General features: G+C 39.9%; 1 protein-coding gene across 4 annotated transcripts in view; it reads right to left on the bottom strand.

The window, feature by feature from the left end:
• Positions 1–17,159, bottom strand: part of znf800b (zinc finger protein 800b) — a 33,240-nt gene extending 16,081 nt beyond the window's left edge. For 2 of the 4 annotated variants that reach the window (XM_078242503.1, XM_078242505.1), the window contains exons 1-2: positions 16,991–17,159; positions 1,792–1,905 (exon numbers count right to left, since the gene is read on the bottom strand). In XM_078242503.1, the coding sequence (XP_078098629.1) occupies positions 1,792–1,851 (60 nt within the window). In that variant the 5' untranslated portion in view covers positions 1,852–1,905; positions 16,991–17,159. Of the gene's footprint in view, positions 1–1,791; positions 1,906–15,301; positions 15,378–16,990 lie in introns of those variants that run through there. The other 2 variants (XM_078242504.1, XM_078242506.1) reach the window with 2 other exon arrangements.
• Between the last annotated feature and the right edge of the window lie 3,671 nt (positions 17,160–20,830).

Genomic DNA, 20,830 nt, shown 5'->3' with positions numbered 1-20,830 from the left:
ATAAGACACAAACATGTGAAAAATGGTGCAGTCTGTGTTGCTTTCAATCGAATAATCTCAGTGTCCCTGGGTCAAATCTGTGAGTGGTGAGGGAAGCAGCAGACTTGCTGTTTGCCACAGTGAATGCTTTCTGAATACTACCACTGGAAGGCGCCAAAGTCAGAAATGTTCAAATTCACTACATAGTGGCTTTAAGAAAGATACACTAACAATCTAGTTGTAATGACTGATACATAAAACACACTCACACAAAATCTCATAAATTAAACTTGATCAGGAATGAGGAAAGAGTGCCCATCATAAATACAATTAGTCACCACATTAGTCACCACCACTTGCTGAAAAAACAAACAATCCATATCGTTGGGATAAATGAGGGGTCACAGCAGGTGACAGAGAGAATGTGTGTGTGAGAATGTGTGTGTGTGTGTGTGTGTGTGTGTGTGTGTGTGTGTGTGTGTGATTTCATGTTTCCAGAGCACCCAGAGATTGTGTAGGGGGACATTAACCTTGTCGCACAAAGCCACCCTTCAGCAGATAAGTGACTCCACACCAACTTCAGTGTGCGCACATACGTGTGTGTGTGTGTGTGTGTGTGTGTGTGTGTAGCTGTGTCTCTTGACTAGACCTCCTCTCTCTCTGAAGTCCCCAATCTTTTCTCCTCTCCCACTCACCAATTTATCCTCATTTTCTCTCTGTCCCTGTGTCTATCTCTCTCACTCCTCGCATCCCCACGCCCTTGAAGAGGAATAAATGACTCCACCATTCAGGCACATTACAGCACATCACCACCGGACAAGTGGGCCACTTGGACACAAATACACTGTGCATACCATGGCATAATCCAATGACCATAAAATAGCTTAACAGTATGTTACACATGCTCAGTAAACCCATATGTGCAGTACAACACAAACAAACCATTACAGCCGCTGAACACAAACACTTTCTATCTCAACCAGTGGATCATGCTCTTGGGGAAAAGATGGGGGGAAAATGGTACCTATTTCATTAAAATCTAAAATGTCTTTATTACTATGGCAAGAAAAGAAACATTACACATTTCGACTGTCCAGTGCACAAGTAAAAGGAAGCATCAGGGAGCGCCACCATTCAGATAGCATATGAATTGATCAGTCAGTCAGTCAACCAACTATTCATGCCTCATTTTTTATTGAGAAGTGGTGAGCATGAAGCATGAGAAGGGTACTGATTAGAGTAGGCGGACCAGGCATTCATTTCCACTTACTGCTCAATAAAACAACGAGTTGGAACAAAGAATAAAATAGACAGGTGAAACCTGGATTAAACAGGATGGATTATAATTATTATGATCAATTATTCAACATAATTCATTTCTTATGTAATGGAATATACCTTACATCAAAGTATGATTTCATCTGTTACTTTACCTTGTGTGACTAAAGTGAAAGTGGGTAAAGTTGGGTTGTTTCATGTGCTAATTGAGAGCATAGTGTCTGGTAAAATAGGAAAGATGGGGGATACACACAGTGTATCCCACTTAATACATGTGGAAAAATTAATTAATTAATTATTCCACATGTATTAAGTGGGATACACTGTGTACTCATCAGCATCAAATTGGAGTTTATCTCCACTGACACACAGAGAGTAAAATCTGACCATTACATGACTGTAACTGTTCAAATGACTTGATCAGGTGGGGGTCGAGTTACAGATTAACACAGAGGAAGTGTGTTTTCCACAATCTTACAGTGAAGGGAGTGAAACTGGACAATAACATCTAGGCATTATCTTTTTTCCCAGTACCTCCAGTCTGCGCAGACAGTGAGAGCTCTTCCTCCTAGTTGACTTCTGGACCTTCACCATGCCGCCAAGAGTGGCCTGCTGCACCACACGGTCCTACCAGCACACTCCTGTAACCTGCAACAACACCCCACATGAGCCAAGGACTACACTTAATGAAGTACCACTGCTGCTGGATGTACTTCTAAAATATAAAATGCTTGTTTATTTCTGAGCCTGAGCTTAGTTTTTTTTAAATATTTAAATGTATAAGAATTACAGAGGCTGCTCATGCCTCATCTTTGCTACATTTTCTTATGTATTGTTTGCTCTGTTGGCATAAGGATTTACACCTAATGGCTATCTGTTACCTTCAACAACTAAACTTTTGTGTGTGTACATTACATGCAGCTGCACTACAACTATACACAGTACCTGCTGCATTACGGTTACTTAAACATTTAAGAGAATAGGATAAAGCAATGGTTACATATGGCATTATTGGAGCCCCACATTTCAACATTATAAAAGCAATGGAAATGCGTTGATGATGATAGACATCTGTTCATTCTCTTAATGTAATATGCCAATATACCAAATGTATGTGAAGCAGTTAAAACTAATTGCACCTTAACCAACTACATTAAAATACCACTTACATATCAACACATCAATAATAATGATTCAATAATATAATAGCTTAACAGAACACTGCATCCACTCTGCATTATAAGTAGGGTGACCAGATTTCCCGGAACTAAAACCGGGACACTTTGCGCGTGACCGTAGTGCTCGTGCACGCACACGCTTTTTAACGTGAACATGTGCCAGCCCAGGTCAGACATAGACACAGACAGATTAGACACAATTTTGTCAACAGCACACACAGGCCTACTGCTCACAACATAATGGGGTATCTCAGTTAATATTCATCAATTTTCTTGGTAATGTAGCCTACATATCTAAGAAATAATATTAAAAGACACTGAGTGAGTTTTGTGTGGGACCAACTTTATTTTTCAGAATTAAAGCATTCTTTTGGAAAATGCACCCACTCTATTTTTCATTGCATGGCACTTAACAAATTACTTGGAACTGCTGCCACAGGCTTGAACTAAGGTTATGGTAACACTTTACTGTAAGGGTACATGAATTATGAATTCATGCATGAATTCATTCATGATTTGTGCATTACTTCATTCCTTTACATCTTATGAATCATCAGGAATTGAGTTCATAGCCTCTCATTCATGACCTCATGCATGAACACATCAACTAAAGCATTAGGTAAGGTGAGTACATCGTTATGCACAAGTTGTGTTCAAATCAGAATTTGCGCAGTGATGACCACGTGTTTTGCAGAAAAATAAATAATAAATAATATTTATAATAATAAATAATCATGCTTAATAATGATGTCCCCACGTACCCAATGCTTTAGTTGTGTTGTTCATGTATGAGGTCACAAATGACAGACTATGAACATGTCAATTCCTGATGATTCATGGGATATTACGGAATGCAGTACTACATAAATCATTAATTACATAATGCATAATAATACATACACTACCGGTCAAAAGTTTGGGGTCACTCAGAAATGTCCATTCCACTCCATCATAGACAGAATACCAGCTGAGATCAGTTGCATTGTTTTTTGAACCAGGGCAGCAGTTTTCAGATTACATTATGTGCTTACATAATTGCAAAAGGGTTCTCCAATGTTTTCTCAGTTAGCCTTTTAAAATGATATCAGATTAGTAAACAGAATGTGCCTTTGGAACATTGGATGAATGGTTGCTGATAATGGGCAATGTAGATATTGCATTAAAGATCACCACTTCTTTCTACAACAGTCGAGAACCCTTTTGCAATTATGTAAGCACATAATGTAATCTGAAAACTGCTGCCCTGATTAAAAAAACAATGCAACTGATCTCAGCTGGTATTCTGTGTGTAATGGGAATTTCTAAGTGACCCCAAACTTTAGACCGGTAGTGTACATCAATTAATTCATGCATGATTTTATGAGAATTCATGTACCCTTACTGTAAACCAGTAAACTGTTACCAGTGTTATTCTAACCAACAACACACATACATGTAATCTCATTTGATAGAGCAGATGGCTTCCCTATTGGAGGAGTGAATTTGCTCAAGAATCAATTTGTTGGCTGAAAGCCTACTGTGAAATTGCGCACAGGGGTCAGCAAAATTCACGCCACGCAGCCAGTATGCAGCCGGCCTAACCGTTAAAACAAGACAGATAAGAAGAGACATTGCAACAATGTTTACAAATATACATTGTAACGCTGGCTGCACAGATTATGCAGACGCAGACTGCTACAATTGACACACACACACACACACACACACACACACGTAATTGCTGACAACCGGGACAATTTCATAGTGGTTGGTGTAAACCGGGACATTATTATACTGTGGTATTGTTACTTTTACTTACGTAATCAATTTAAATACTTTTTCCACCACTGCTGGAAACTAACCGTGTTAGAACCTGAACTTCACAGATTGGAAATGTTACCAATTTAACTTTGCCCCCCAGATTTTCCACATCTGTAAGCCATCTCAAAATAAGTACGGGTGATTTGAAAGACCTTTGCATTTCAAAACATGCAGCAAACATAACAACTTTGTGTGTTTACCAGCTGTAGAGAACACTAAATTGGATCTAAATATAAAAACAGAATTGAATATTTTAAAAGGTCAAAGTAATGGTTTCCCAAAATGCTAAATCTGTTGGTTATATTGCTGGCAGGACAATTAAACCCATGTTACCTGCACCATTACTCCGTATGAGGCCCACTGTCCCTGTGTGCATTTAAAAAGAGTACTCTGACCTTACTAAAATAAAAACTAATGCTAATGTGTTTTTCCTAGAGGACCTTCCAGTCCTAGGATCCCTGTTATATGTGGATCTACATTAAAAACATTAATAACAAAACATTTGTATGCAAATAAATACTGTTGTGGTCAACATACACACATTATATATATTATATACATACATACATACATACATACATACATACATGTATATAAAGTAAACAAAGTACTTCTACTGGGAAAAGTTAAGAACCTGCTTCTGAAATGTGTATGAGAGTTGGGATCAATATCCACCTCTGGTTTATTACTAATTTACTTTTGGCATATTAGAGAATCAATGTGAGGGTGGACATTTTTAACCACTTTTCGTTATGTTGTATCTCTTACTGGGCATTAAATTAAGATCCCTGGGGCAATTTTACAGTCTTAATATGAAAAGTAGTCTATGAGGTCCCACTTATTAAACTTGTGTAAATCACTTTTGATAACCCTAACCTTCATCTAAAAAACATGTGTGCTTTATTTTATTATATTTTACAGCATCAAGGGTAAAACAACATTTGTTGCTGCCCTCTAGTGGCTGTTTAGGTTACAACAACTTGGTCAAACAGCCACATGCACCTGACACCACACCAGTGCTCAGTTCTACTGGTTCAGTATAACATGCTTTAGCTGCACTATGGCCATGGAACAGCTTCACTGTTTTCTAATGTGTTACCCTTTGTCATACCTACTAGCTACAGAAGGCCAGCATTAGCTGCCACCGAGGTTAGAGGACCAACAGATAACTCTAGACATTAGGAAATTGACATTGTTTAACAGTGGATAAAACAATTCCCCAAGAGTCAAATGGTGGCTTAATTAGATGAGCTTTAAGAGACAGGTGCCTTTTTGGGTATGACATCCAAAAGGTGTCTCAGACACAAGCAAACAGCAGGACAACACCAAAGAACTGAGCAGAATATGGGAAAGGCAAAGCATTGATTTTTGATTAAAATAAGCTAACATCTCTTCTACACCTGGGGCCGACATAAATTAGTTATTTTATGGTAAACTATTGTAAAGTAGTAAATACATAGACTAATAGCTAGAACTAATCATTGTGCCTTACAATTATGGTAAAACTTAGATTCAAAAATAATATAAGAAAATCTGACAGAAACATAGTTTAAGAAACTGAACAGTAGAGCCTGCGCCTACACCTACAGTGAAGTTACATGACAACACTGACAGTGAAAAGTAAGGGTTTCGGTAATGTCACATGCTTGATGATACAGCCAATGTCATGTGCACATGGAAAATCTCCACCTGAGTAGATTTGTAGTTCCACTTGATCTCCAGCAGAGGGAGACAAAGCTTGTGCTTGAAATGTTTTGCTAGTTGAAAAGTTTTGTAGTCTGCTGATGTCTCCAAAAGACAAGACACACAGAGTACAGGGGAACACAGTCAAGGGGCCACAGAGGGGTTGCCCCAACGTATGTCTCAATACAAAGGATGTGATTTAGCTGTACTGTTTCACTAACGCATGCACATAGATGGAGTTCTGCCTGGTAATTAAAGCAGCTGAAGCAAAGAGGAGCAGGAGAGATGATTACATTTCAACACAGCAGCTACACAACGTCCCCAACCAAATTATCTGCCACAACAATGTCAACACGGAGCCTTGCCTTGCAATGGGAAATTAAAGTATTTATCACACACATGTATGGTCCTGAACAAAGAGGTGTCACTGTGATTAGGGAGTTTTTGCATTGAATTAAAAAAAACGGATCATGTATAGTTTGTTCCTGAATTTTAAAAACTCATTTTTAGACCATTATAAGAACTGTGATTTTTCTTTCAAATGTAGTCAGTAGTAGTTTGCATGTTCTCATGTTGGAGGGATTTTCCCTCCACTGTCTAAATTTCATCTAGCTCTGGTGAGGACTCTACATTGGTCTTATCTGTGAGCATGAGCTTGAGTGAAATGGGCTCTCTTACGTGTTAGTGTGTTAGCTCTGTCGCCCCTGATGACCTGTTGAGGGTGTTTCTCAGCATTTCACCTAATGCATGCTGGGTTACAATCTAGCACCCTGTCATAGGAATAAGCAAGTACCTGAAATTAGGGGTGTAACGGATCACAAAATTCACAGTTCGGAGTGTTTCACGGTTTTGAGTCACGGACGGATCAATTTTCGGATCAGCACAAAAAAAAGGGGAAATTTAATTGATTTATTAAAAATGTAATAACATTATCTCTCAACAATAATAACTTTGAATGCACCACGAGGTTGACAACAGCAGTGACCAAGTGCTAGTTTGTGTCTTTTTGCTCTTAGCTTTAGCGGCAGACTGCTGTACGTCCCGGTGTTGGAATCATCTACAGTGAAATACATACACACTTTACACCGTTTACAGTTTAGCTGTCAGCATTTTAGCTAACGGTAGGTTAACGCTACCCAATGCCAGGTGTAACGTTAGTGTTTACTAGCGTGACATGCAGCAATGCTTCTGTTGCCTGTAATGTCGGTTTCGGAGCATCAGAGAGCAGCGCAGACATTGGCACAGAAATGAGGCACCTAAATCCGCGTTAGATACCGCTCGTTAAGGCACTGGTGCCATATAAGCACTGGATTTTAACATGCGCCGTTCATGTGAAGTGAAGATTCCGTTGCCCGTATCTTTTCACGGCAACCCTTCATAGAGATTCAACAACTTAGTTTAAGTAACAGCGACAGTAAAAATGAATTTCACACACACTATTATTATAGTAAAACTTTGCAATTGATCTGCGGTTCACATGCATTCCGAACCGTGAGTGTTGATCCTTTGAAAATGAAAACCTGTAAATGAATATTTAGCAGAATTACATTGGGTACTATCCTATCCAATATTTTCTATATTTCTAAGCTGATTTTCTATGCTGTATTTTGATAAAATGTCACCCCCAGGGCCCCCCTGACTGATTATTGGTCCCCCCGTGCCACTCCACTTAAAAAAAATCCAGGAATCGCCCCTGCTTACTGCACAAACATGATAAATGTCACCTGTTTGACTGGTTGGCTGACGCTTTGGCTACATTGAACGATTAATGCTCCGTTCGCGGAATGTATCTTTAACTGGCTACACCTGCAGCGCACACACGGCGTACGTCACAGCCCAGACGGTGAGCTTTTGCTTTGGGATTGTTGTTGTTTCTTCCGTTTTTTGGAGCCGGCACAGCGCTTGGAAACATCAATCTACCGTCAGCTGTTATCAGAGGATGCTGGTGACAGGAAACATGAAATAAAAACAGAAACTCTCAAAACCAAACTGCCAATACACTCACTGACAGTCATTAAGTCATTTCCTGTATATCAGTAGTTTGATTTAAAAGACATATAGACACTTTATGATCCATTTCTGTGTAAAAGGGTCGCACACACCTCGCATACAAAATATAAATAGAATAGCTTGTAGAGCGGCTCTACCACTACACACTGCTCTCGTGGCCGGGGTAGCCAGTTTAATTGATAATAATAATAATAATAATAATAATAATAAGTTTGTTTTAGGCTATATACATTAACATATTTTATTAAATAATTTTTGGTTTCATACTTAAACTCTAAATTCATTCAAAATTGAGGCATTAGTCAAGTCAATTAAGTGTTTTTTCCCCTGTGAAGAAAGGCATACCATCTGTACTTGACAGCACCACTTGTGAATGTCATTCATACCTATGAAATGAATGCCACAGATTCTCTTAAATCACTTGCACGTGCCATCTGTTTGTACAAGCGGTTCTTTCATGACGCCCAATGGCTTTGTATAGGCAGAATAGGAAAGGTCTGTTACAATCACAACCAAAAAAGTAACTTTACTGCCTTCATTTACATCTACAGTATGATTTTAAATGGTAATCAATTGCTCGGTTTGTCTTAGGATTCAGAGTCTCATTTGAGTGTGCCGTGTCACCAAGAAGGTTGCAAATCCCAACCCAGGACCAACAGCAGCCTAATTACTTTGTTGAGAAGTGTTTCATAAAAACCTTACAAGCAGCAGCCTGGCGGCGCTGACCAAGGCTTAAAAACCCGTGTGGACAACTGTCTGAGACCATACCCAACACTCTCTTAACTCACTTCTAAAGAGGCTATATGTACAGTTCTACAAAAGGTTGAAAACAAACACATCTAGCCACACAAATGCATCCAATACGCTCACTCACTAACATGAGGGACTCTCCCGTTTCCATGGCAACAGACAGACGTGGTTGTGAAGTAGCAACTCCTGTTCTGACTCAGGTAATAGGTATCCTGGGCTCAAACTGAGGATTTGAGGATGGTTTGCATCTACGGTCCAACTCCTCCATATACACTCCACTTACTGCTTAATACGGGATGCTTGCAATGTTGAAAGATAAGAAATGTATGTATTTATTATTTCATTTCTGTGCTAATTTCAACTTATTCTATATAAACAAAAACATGCCAAAGTCTTCTGAGGACAGTTGAACATCATTCATATTCTGTTACAAACTTAAACTCACTATTGTTTAGGTGTTAGGCTTAATACTTGTAATTAAAGCAGTGATTATTGATGCCCTGACCTTTGATTTTAAGAAACACATCTACACAACTGAAGAACTGAAACGTGATATTATTCAGATGTGCTGTGAAAATGTGAGAAACGTATTCCCTGTTCTACACAAGCTGAAAGACCAATTTTGAAAGACACATTTAAAAAGTTTATTTTCACATACTTAACCCTTCTCAGCAAAAATGCTACTTCCTTTGCTTAATATTTCACAAATACACCTGATGATATCTTCTCCAGTGCTACATATTTTATAAGCTAATATGTTTAAGTTTCATCTCCAGTGATAATCCAATGAATTTTGTTTATGCCAGCCAGAAATCAATTTGTCAAAGTGTTTCCCTTTTGGGAACATCTCTTATTTTAGGAGACAAATCCCTGTTTGCCCTATCAGAGGCAACAAATGAGGTAAATTCATGTCAGAAGAGCAGAACTTCCTCTTCTTTGGAGCTTCAGCTTCTTTGCCGCCTATCCCATAAAGAAACATTAGCCTGTCATGTTTCATTATATAAGAGTGTGCATGTATATACTGTATGCATACATGTATGTATGCATTTAAATGTTTGCGTGGTTCTCGAGCCAATTGATGTGTGCCTGCAATCACCACTGCCTTCTCATAGTTATTTCCGATGGCTGTGTGGGGGCGGACTGACAGGACTTCCTCCTAATGGAGGGACACCACACTCACTGACATGATGCTGACTGCTGGCACACACACCAGGAATACCACCTGACCACAAGATAGGATGGGAACAATTCTGTGGTCTACTGACAGAGTTCCCCTGCACTTAAAAACCTGCCTTTTCTCTGGGATTTTTTACTGAATGGTCAAGTTAATTTTCTGTGGCTCTGACCTTTTACCTACTTACTTCAGGTTTACCTAATGTTGGCAATCTAGGGAAATGAAGCGTATTGTCCCGTTGTACTCTGTCACCCTCTTATTGTCGGCATATCGAGTTATACTTGACAAAAATGACATTATGCATATATAATAGATGGAATATGTTCTAAAAACATACAGTACATACATAAAGTACATTCAATAAAATTACACTACAGCATCTCTGTGCCCAACAAAATGACAACCAGAGGAGCTGTTTCCAAATGGGACATTTTAAAAGGGGTGATAGAATGAATATATAGGGTATTTCACACTGTTCCTTAAGGTCTCCTAATAGGGTATGTAACATTGGTTGGGCTGAAAATGTCCCAGGTGCTATTATTTTGGCCCTTATGCATCCCTGTGGAATGTCTCTATTTGGAACGGCAGCTTTTCTTCCAAATATGGTATGCTTATGAATATTTAGATGAGCTACGCGCTGATTGGTTGAGGAACCGCATACACATACATCAGAGATGAGACAGCAGATCTCATATTTCAGACACTGCAACGTTATACATTGTTTGTCTGCTATTTTCATATAACTATATAAAGCTCATATCAAGCTAGGCTGTGTGTCCCATTTAATCCTATGGGAAAACATCGCCGCTACACTTTCGGCATAACTATAGTATATTTACTAGGGCTGTCAAAATAACGCGTTAATTTCGATTAATTAATCTGAGAAAAAATAACGCGGTATTGTTAATTGTTATACATTATTATTAAATCATTTAATTTTGACCATATGGCCTTAGCAATAACCAAGCCGTTCTTTAATGTCAACAACTCTTGTTTAGTACCGTTTTGTTTGTTTTTTTACTTTCTTAAAAAGTATCGGTTCAGGCACCGTTAATTATGTATGTGATTCATTTCGATTAATTAATCACATACATAATTGGATTACATTTTTTAATCGATTGACAGCCCCAATATTTACACTTTGAATTTCGTCACGGCATGTATATCACAGCTACCCTGAGGTCTTACAAAGCTTAGCGAACACTTTTGTCCGATTTCATTTTAATGCATTTTTGTGACTTTTAGGTTAGGAGGAGGCAAGCTAGCTCTCATTGATAGAGCTCCATCCAGCTCACTCGCAGACAAGAGGCGTTTATTTCCCCGCTCGTTTGTTTAAATAACTCAACACACATATCCATTATAAGATTAACTGGAACCTGTGGTAAGAGATTGCTCGCGTAACAAGCTCACTGACCGCGCTCTCACTCACACACACACCGGCCATTTAGCAGGAAGAGGGGAGCTGCAGGCCCTGGAGCTCTGTCAGGGCAGCGGTGTTTGGTAGTCCAGTAACCCAGAAACGGTGACTTTGTATCTCAGATCAGTGGTGTAGCCTATGTAAATGTTGGGGCGTGACAAAGATAGAGACTAGAGCCAAATAAGGAGTTGACGTCAACTCGGCGGTCGTTTTCAGAGGCAGTTTCAAATTGGGAGATTTGCAGATGAAAGAGGTGTCAATGGGATTTTGAGGTTCTATGTATGTCCTAGTTACCCACTAAACTGTCGTTATTCAACTATGACAAGGTAAAATCAGTTTTGCATTCAATCACCCCTTTAAAACTTGGATCTAGTGTGTTTCCAAAGGTATCACTATCCCAGTTCTGCTACAAGACTTATTCCACACGTGTGAGTTTGACAGGACTGAGGTCTTTACCACAGTGTGAATGACATACAAATGTAAAACAGCATGTGAAAATGTTAAATATGCCAAACGTTGCTGACTGATGTATTTGACAACTTTAAAATAATAAAAAACTATGCATAAATAAAATGCCACTGACGCCAGGAAAGTCATCAGTGGCAGAAAACATTACATTGACTTTCAAATATGACTGTCTAAGATTAGACAGTGCTTACTGCCGGTGACTGTAATGTCCAATGTGACAACATTAATTGACATATGCTTATGAACAGACGTGATCTAAGGGCGCTAACACACAGAGCCGATTATCGGCCGTCAGACCGTCTGGCGAGGTCGGTGACTCGAGTCTGTTCGGTGTGTTCCGTGCCGTCGTCCGTCATTTTGGCCGACCCGACATGTTCAGTCGGAGACAGGGCAGTCGGGACTCACCCGGAAATGGCGAGCGGATGAGCCTCTCAAAATCTGACGAAAATCTTTTAAACTAACCTTTGTCGATCTGAAATAAAGACAGATTCAGCAACTGCATGGCCTATTTCTCGCTTAAAATGTTTTCAGAAACACGTTTCGGTGAACTATTTTAGTACAATATGAGCTCGTATTCTGAACAAGCCGCCACGACAGTCTGGCTGTGAATTTCCGGAGAAAAAAAGAACCACGTGACGCGTTCGTCCAATCAGCTGCCGGTTTTCATTTTCTGGGAAACAATCAGACTGTTAATGGAAACAATAGAGAGCAGCACCGCCTGCTGCTATGGAGACGTATTACGTTCCGCGCACGCGCAGAGCGTATGCTCAAGTCAGCGTCTCTTCGGTGTGTTCTGAGGCACTTTTTGGACCTAGGGGACCCGACTGATCAGTCCGACTGCCTTTTCCTGCTGACGGTCGGCCGTCTGGTTGGTGTGTAACTACCTTTACAAACACACACACAGTTGTGAATGATATTTCCAGTGTGGGAATATCAAACAACTGAATTAGGAAAACTCACAAACATAAATCACTGTGGCAACAAATCATTCTCTGCAGAGATTTCTTTGCAAATGGGGAAATACCTGAGGGGTGCACACACACAAATTACACACATATGCAGAATCGTGTGCACACATACACCAACTTATAGAAATACTATTCGGTCTCCCAAAGAGCAAATTTTACCATCTACAAATATTTCATTGCTCAACAAGGTTTACTAGACTGAAACATATGCTGTTTTAGGGTCTGCAATAACCTCCACTTGTTTTTCTGTGATAGCTTTCATCACCCAATCACGCCAAAAAACACTTGGTGGCAGGACAGCGGGTATCCGAGGGAAGGAAACTTCTGCACAGTATGTAAAGTCCTGATTCAAAGCAGGTACATTGAAGCAACATAAAGGGATGCAGTAGCAGAGTGAGAAAATGGAACACAGATTTAAATAAATATAGACATGGGAGATGCATAATGGACATTTTCATCTAAAATGACATGTAAATGTATAATTAAGTGCTGTATATGGTGATGTCAACATTAAATGGCAAAGCAAAAAAAAGCAGCAATTCCTGTGACATCCAAAAGGTATTATAAAAAAGCTTATCAACTGAGAATGGCACCCTGTAATGACAACAGAGTGTTATGATAACAGACTACTGAACGGATCTTCTCCAGGTAGTCGGAGCATGCTCTGTCACAATATGCAGAAAGAGGGTCTTTGTTGACATGTTGAGCAGCTGGGAACTCACAGTGTTCACATTTACCACTGTCACAGCAAGACAACTGTTTAGTTTAGAAAAGGTGTTCTTATTAACTGGTGTGTCACCTATCAAAATAGATATGACCACAGCTTCCTGGCTTACAGATAATAAGACTGACTTAACTGCCTTATTGGATAACTGTAGTTGACTATTATTGACTGGCTAGTTACGATTTTCTGGTTGCCTGACTGGATGGATATCTTAATTAATGTCTGCCTCACTGACTGGTTATATGACAGGCAGGTTAATGGGTTTGTTGACTGGCTTAACTTAGCACATTTGTTTGATAAGCTGCCACAGTGACTGAACACAGCACTACATCATTTAACTGACTGAATCATACAGTGACATTATTAAACTGTTGCAGTCAACATGATACCTGGGGAACTTATCAGAGAGGAGAGCCAGGCAGTCCTGGCTGCTGTTCGAATAAGAGAAGACTAATCTCAGGTTGCTATAACTCCAAGTCTCATGAGATGATGGGAGGCCAGGTAATCAGGCAAAAGACTAGCAAATGGGATAAATGCTAACAATTTGTATATAGGCTACAGAACAACACATATAAAGTATTTGACATATGTAGACCAATTCCTTCAATTTAAGGCCAATCTGTATTTCCATTTTATTTTAGTTCATTATAAACACTAATTTCCTAGTTACCCATTCATATTCCTCCCCAAGGTTAGACTGGCCATCTCCCTTGTGTCAGAAATACTCATGTACTGTGTTGAAAGTGTTTAAAGGGGGTGATGGTAATGGGCCCGATCTGAACTAATTAACTTTACAACACATGTACAGTAGAGCCATCTCAACATCTGAACTTAGACCGAGCCATGTTCTCTGTCAACATGCAATGCAAAATAAGTTTCCAGTCAAACAACCATACCGTAAAATAACAACCACGTGCAGGTTCAAAGTTGCCCCAATAAACCTTGAATTGAACCATAAATTATCAAGGATAAAAATAGCCCATAGTAGCAGGGCTGCTTGACTCAGGCCTTCTGGGGTGAATCTCTACCTTAGGGAACATCTTTCTGGGGTTCAGGTAGCAGTCTCTATTCCTTGATTTGGTTTTAACCATCATCTCCAGCTTTTAATAAAGCACAAGAAGGGGACACTGTCATCTAAATTAAAAAATGAAGTAAATGGAAACACATGCTTTGCAAGAAAAAAAAATATTTCTGCAAGAAAAACTAAATTAAACTGCACATATCAAATAGTTATATATTTGCATTATTTTAACAGTATAACTTTGCTACAGTTGGACATTTTAGTCATATTCTCTAAAACATTGCTTTTATATTTAATGCTTACTACAGGCATGCCATATCATTAGAATAAGTGTTATGGTACCAGCAAGTTACCAATCAACCGGTATAATTGATCAAATATAAATTATAATTTTCCCCTCCACACCGTAACTAAATTATTTCAATGCTGACTGAATCTGCACTTTCTAGTTTGAGAATTTCAGGACTTTCTGCCTCGTGAATAAGTTCTCTGAGCTCTGGTGGATGAAACCATGCGCAGAGCCCAAAAGCGCAACAGCAACAAATAAAATGTTTCAGGACATAAACGCCCTGCTCATCTCCATAGCAGAAACGCGTGGCGCGCTGTGGATGTAATAAAAACGACGCGGGTGTGTATCCAGTGTCCAAAACACAATCGCTGCGCTGTTAATAAAGGTTTTACGGTCATATAAGTACGATCCAGTGGAAAGACATTGATCCACACATGATTGACTCCATAATAGCCACATGCACCGAGCACCATGAGGGAAGGGAAGGACCGGACGTATATACCCTCTCCGGCTGGCCTGTCGAGCCCTGAAGCAGGGTTAGTGTGTGTACGCATCCACTTACGCATCCCAGGCAGGGCGAAGGAAACCTAACCATCCCGAAAAAACTGCGCGATCTTCCGTGTTGATACAGAATCCCAAGTCGGTACACTACTGGAGAGTGGAAGCGCACGGCGATTGTTGCCGCCGGGGTCCGTGTCGATTGGTTCCCTTTCAGCTGGGGCAGCGTCACCACACACACAGTCTCCATTTGCAACTCCATCGCCCCCCATGGGCGTGCGAGGCCGCGGGCTGTGACGCAAATTGCACAGGGTGATTTGCAAATGACATATCTTCCTAATTCAGTGTCGTCGCCACGGGGACTGATCCAATTGACAAGATATTGCACACAAATATCCATCGGATGGTGGGTGACGAGTAAATAAAGGCGGATAAGCAGTTCGCTCTACGGGGATGCGGTTGCATAACTCAGGAAACTTAATAAAAATGTGCACGGAGCAAACGATGTGCAGTCTCAATGGCTGATGTTTTGACGTTGTTTCGATTTGATCGTGATGGCCTGTACCATAACACTCAGCACACAATCAGTCCTCGACTTTTGGTCACAGGAGGAACCAAGCAGAGCATACACAGGGAACCGAGTGGCCTCGCTATGGTGGATGTGTGGTGGCCAGTGCTAGGACGCATGCACGTACTGAGAAAGACAGGACAGCCGGAGTGGGACTTAGGATCGCATTCACAGGCCATAAAGGGCCCGCATGAATACTATTGTGCTCTTTTATCCAACAGTCCCCAACTATTTACAAAAGGTTGGCCAACACACACAAAAAATATCGCGGCGAAATGGTGGCGGCGGTTACAGCAGCTGCCACTGTGCTCTGCGCAAAGCAGCAGCACAATCATTGCGCAGCGCCGGACTTCCCCAGTTTTGTGCAAACTATGTGATTCGTCCAAAAGACTTTTATTTTTACCTCATTCAGGCTGTCCTCGCCTGGCAAGCAGCGAACCAGAGCGCAGGGCAGTCGCCATTCTCATGGCACGATTTGCATCGCCCCCATTATCCCCGAAAATCTCGTTCTACACGGTTATTGTCAGCCTAAAAAACTGTATTTTGAGCAACAATGGGACAGCTTGACTTGATCAAATGAAAAGCCAAGTACAAAATGCACCTTTCGAGCCGTAAAAGAGAGGCCCCTCACAACGATTGCAGCATGGCAGGGGAGTGCGGCGTAAAAACGAGCTAACCCGAATAAAATACACACAAAGGCAAGGTGCAGTACTCCCACAAATTACGTCCATCACCACCCTCGTAATAACACTAAATCATCCTTGGTCATTTAGATTAGCCTAGAGCCGGTAAAGATGGCATTATCGTGAATGTACAACGCTGCGTTTTGCGGCTCCGTGCCACCTTTTCCAAGAAGCAGCTTGGCGCACAGGACCGGTGACCCTTCCATCTTTGCGCGTCCTTCTACCGAGCGAAATCACGAACTATCTCATGTTTTGACGAGTTACGGTTGAATACAACACATTGTAGTAGGTGATTTCATCTTTGAAGAGGGAAACGCTACATGCAAAGGCTGCTACAAGTCTCGGAAACTATTCCTCTCCCCGCCGCGGCCAGGCAGAAACAAGAGGGCGATGACGCCATTTTCTGCAAAAACAACCATGCTCGGGAAGCCAACGCGAAGGAGGTTTAACCCGCTCCGCAGCCCTCCCGTCCCACTAAAACGTATTAAAAACAAGTCCTTACCTTGTATTTGTTGGATGTGTGGTGGAATAGTGTGTTTGACGAGGTAAAACTACGCGGTCGTGGCTACTTCGAGTCCGGAGATTGTTTATTTCGCCTCCCAGCGTCCCCGGTTCACTCTGAACAAGTTCGTCAGCGAGCCGCTGTCTTTGTGCACCCAGAGGAGCCTCTCAGCATCAAACCAGTCTCTGCGCAAAGGTGCACCCTCTACGTCCAATTTCAGCTGAAAATGTCGACACTTTAGGGCGACATTGCGAAAAAAGGATAGATTAGACCTCTTTAAATTAAGAAAACTTTGATTACAATCCAGCTTTTAGCCAAAACCAACGATTGTAGTGCTGATTTATCCCCCAAAACGCACAATCTTATAGAGTCCACGACGCAAGTTTACGCAAAATAAAACAGGTGGAGACACCCTCTCAAAACTTAGCTAATAGGCTATAACAGATAAAATAGTCTACTTTATATTACCAATTAAATACTTAGGCCTACTCATTAGCCAGATAGCACAAAGAGGACTCAACTTAAAGTGATATTCAGAAATGTGTGGCCAAAAGTTGTGGCATTCACTCATTAAAAATATACACGTTTAGTATAGCTAGTCCAGGGGATCACAATTTTCTCCAAAAAGAGGGTTCAAGTAGAGAGACATTGGACAATAGACCTACATTTGGTTAAAAAATCCTCAGGAACCACATCTGAGAAGTTTATTTTTCCCTAAATCAAAGAACAGAAATATTATATTTAACTTGTTCAACACACTTCCTGCACTGTGCAAAGGAATAGTTAATGAATGTGAATTAATGAATCCCATAAACTAACGTTAATGAAGAGCATAGAAGGCCAATACAAATGCCACTGAGTCAATCAATAGTTGACAAAACATGTTAGCCCATTGTGAATACCATTTATTATTGACTGTTTTATATGTTAATTGGTTTACACTGTTATCACACAACTCCCCTGCAAACAAACGTAGAAGCATTTAAAAACATGTTTTCTATTGTTTAACGATTTGGTAGTGATAAGTGAGTGGATTCTTAACTAAAATAAAGTCTAATTTCCCGCCATGCTGTTGATGTAAAGCTAGCTAACGTTAAATCAATTTAGCAATAGCAGAAGTACGTTAGCAGTACTTTAACGGTTTAGTCCACTTACTTCCCCCTCACAACACTTGCATATAACCAAGCCAGGACACCAAACCAAGAATACCAAAGTTTGTTGTGATTTTCTAGTTTAATAAAATTACAGGTGTGTGGGAATATTTTCGATGGGATAATATCAACTTTGTGCCAAAGCTAGCTAGCTTAAGTTGTGCAAGAGCCCACCAACAACAGCTACAAACATAAGCAAGGTTAGCTATGTTATTTACAATGAGAGGTGGCCCGTCTGTTCAGGTTTTTTTTTATTTAATAATTTGTGAGCATAGAACTGTTTACAAGGAAATGTTAATTTATGCTAAAACAGCGAATCCTTACCTTGTTTCCAGATTATTGAACAGAAACCTGTGTTCAGCTGAAAGATAACGGAAATTTGAGTTATGTCAAAGAGATACACACCTCTGACCGCATAACTTAGCTGAATATTAATGTAGGCCTAAACAAGCTCCATAGCAAGCAAGATATGAAAATAAAGTTAGCTAGCTAATGTATTAACTAACCAACCTATGGTTTCTGGGTTTAATGCGAAAGTATCAGATTGGTTAAGATAATTAGGTGCAGCTGGCTCAAACATTTGACATGTATGGTGATGGTGAAGTTGAGTTTATGCAGGTAGGGTGGAGGTGATGGAGAGGAACATTTGCATGGACCTGATAAAAGTTTTGAAATTAAGAATTGACAGATATGGAGTAAACTGATATGATAAAAGACGGTGGTCAAATCGAATAGCTCATAAAATCTTATTAGTGCATTAGTACTTAGTGTACGGCTGTGTTACCACAGTTTTATAGAAGCAATAGGTCATTTTCCTCAGTGTGAAACATGGCATCTCATGGACTACTGTTCAAATAATGAATGAAACTGAAATAGGTTGTTACAGAAGTAGCCTACTAAATGTTTACTTAAGTACTGCATAGTAATACAACAGAAGTAGTTTCATAGGAATAATTTAACAGTTATACTTTTAAACAAAAGCAATATGGTCTAAAACTTGGGGGCCCACTCTGTGGCATAGTTTGTAGCAACAAAAAAAGTTTGTTAACAATTGAAGCTCTATAGCCTTATATACACTTCTACTCTGGAAGAGGTATAAGGTAGTATTTTAATACAATCTTAAATGATATTATGTCTGCCTACAGTATAACAGAAGTAGTACAAGTAATGCCATCATGTACTACTCTAGCATGTAGTGTAGTAGTTGTTACCAGTAATTTAACAAAAACAATATGACTGGCGGCTGTAAATAACAGTTACTGGCTTTTTTGTTTATAGTGTATTTATGTTTTGTTATTATTTATACTTCTAAGGTATGCTACGCTATTTGTTTTGGTAACTCAATTGTATGGGCTTATCAATAGTGATTCAAGACAGCAGGGTGTCATCAACAGGATGATAAACCAGCCAATAAGCAAAAGACTCACACCCAACCTGGTAACTCATTTGAATGAAAAAATGCAAAATCCAAACACATTTGAAACTAAACTGGTAGAGATTGAATTAGAGTATGAGTATAGTTAAGAAAAGTGTCCCACTTAGGCTAAGCTGTTACACCTGCAGTAAAAGATCCTTCAACATATTGAGCTATTCATTAACAAGTTTTTATTTAGCCACCAGGTTAGGCTACATTTGATGGATATCATATCACATATGTGTAAAATGATACAGATATGCCCTACGTATCCTGAATACATCCTAGAAGATCTCAAATCCAATAAGAAAAACACTCATTGAATGCAAAGTGGGTAGAAAGTGGGGGAATTTGAGAAGTTCAATAAGAGTTATAATCCCTGCCAGCTCTTTCCCTTAGGCTCATGAGAGCTCACAACAAAAGGTGCCCACCACTATCGCCTATACACAATTAACTAAAGCACCAGCATTATTCCATTATCATAAGAATGCTGTTTGCAATGGGGGGAGAAACTCCTCGGCATTCATAGACGTCGCCGAATAGAGCCGAGAGCTTTTATCTTCTCAATTACATGCCAGCTGCATTTATCACAAAACCTAGTGACATGTTTGGACACTTGTTGTGCATGACACATAATTTGTTATGTTGGTAGTTTAAATAGCCTGTTTATAATTACAGCATGGGCTACAAGTGGGGCTTGTTTGGAGGGACTGGTGAAGATGCTGGAGATTAGGATACAACTTGATTCCAGTGCGATCCACTTTGTAAAATACAAACAAGATGAATGTTTGATTTTCCTAATTAAGCTTTCCAATTGGAGCAAATATTTTGATTGACAAATACATAAATGTTATGCAAATTCTTACAATTTGCAGAAAACGTAAGTCTATTTTCATTTAATTTCCGTTGTACCTTGGATGCGAGTGATTTCCTTGGCTGTCGCGTGGTAGCTGTTGTGATTATGAATTCAGTGGACGACCTGTGCAGTAATTGTTCATCCCAGCAGGAGCATTGGAATAAATGAAGACTAAATAAGGGTCGTTCCTTACTCTGAGGTTAACATCATTTCTCCTGCATTGCATTTCTTCCCGAGTGCTTTTAAACTGATTTGTGGCTGATGAGATTTGGGGTCGTGTTAGAGGTAACTGACCACAAGGTGTCAATGTTGTTGGGAATGTGTTTTTCTGTCATTTCACTCCATTAATGTAAAAAGCACTGAGGAAAGCAGCGGGTAGAAAATGCCTGCTGGATGTCATGCTCAAATAAATCTAATTG

Source organism: Sander vitreus, chromosome 23, assembly GCF_031162955.1.
Source record: "Sander vitreus isolate 19-12246 chromosome 23, sanVit1, whole genome shotgun sequence".
Classification (NCBI taxonomy): domain Eukaryota; kingdom Metazoa; phylum Chordata; class Actinopteri; order Perciformes; family Percidae; genus Sander; species Sander vitreus.
The sequence above is the reverse complement of the archived record's forward strand: the minus strand, read 5'-3'. Positions and strand labels throughout refer to the sequence as shown.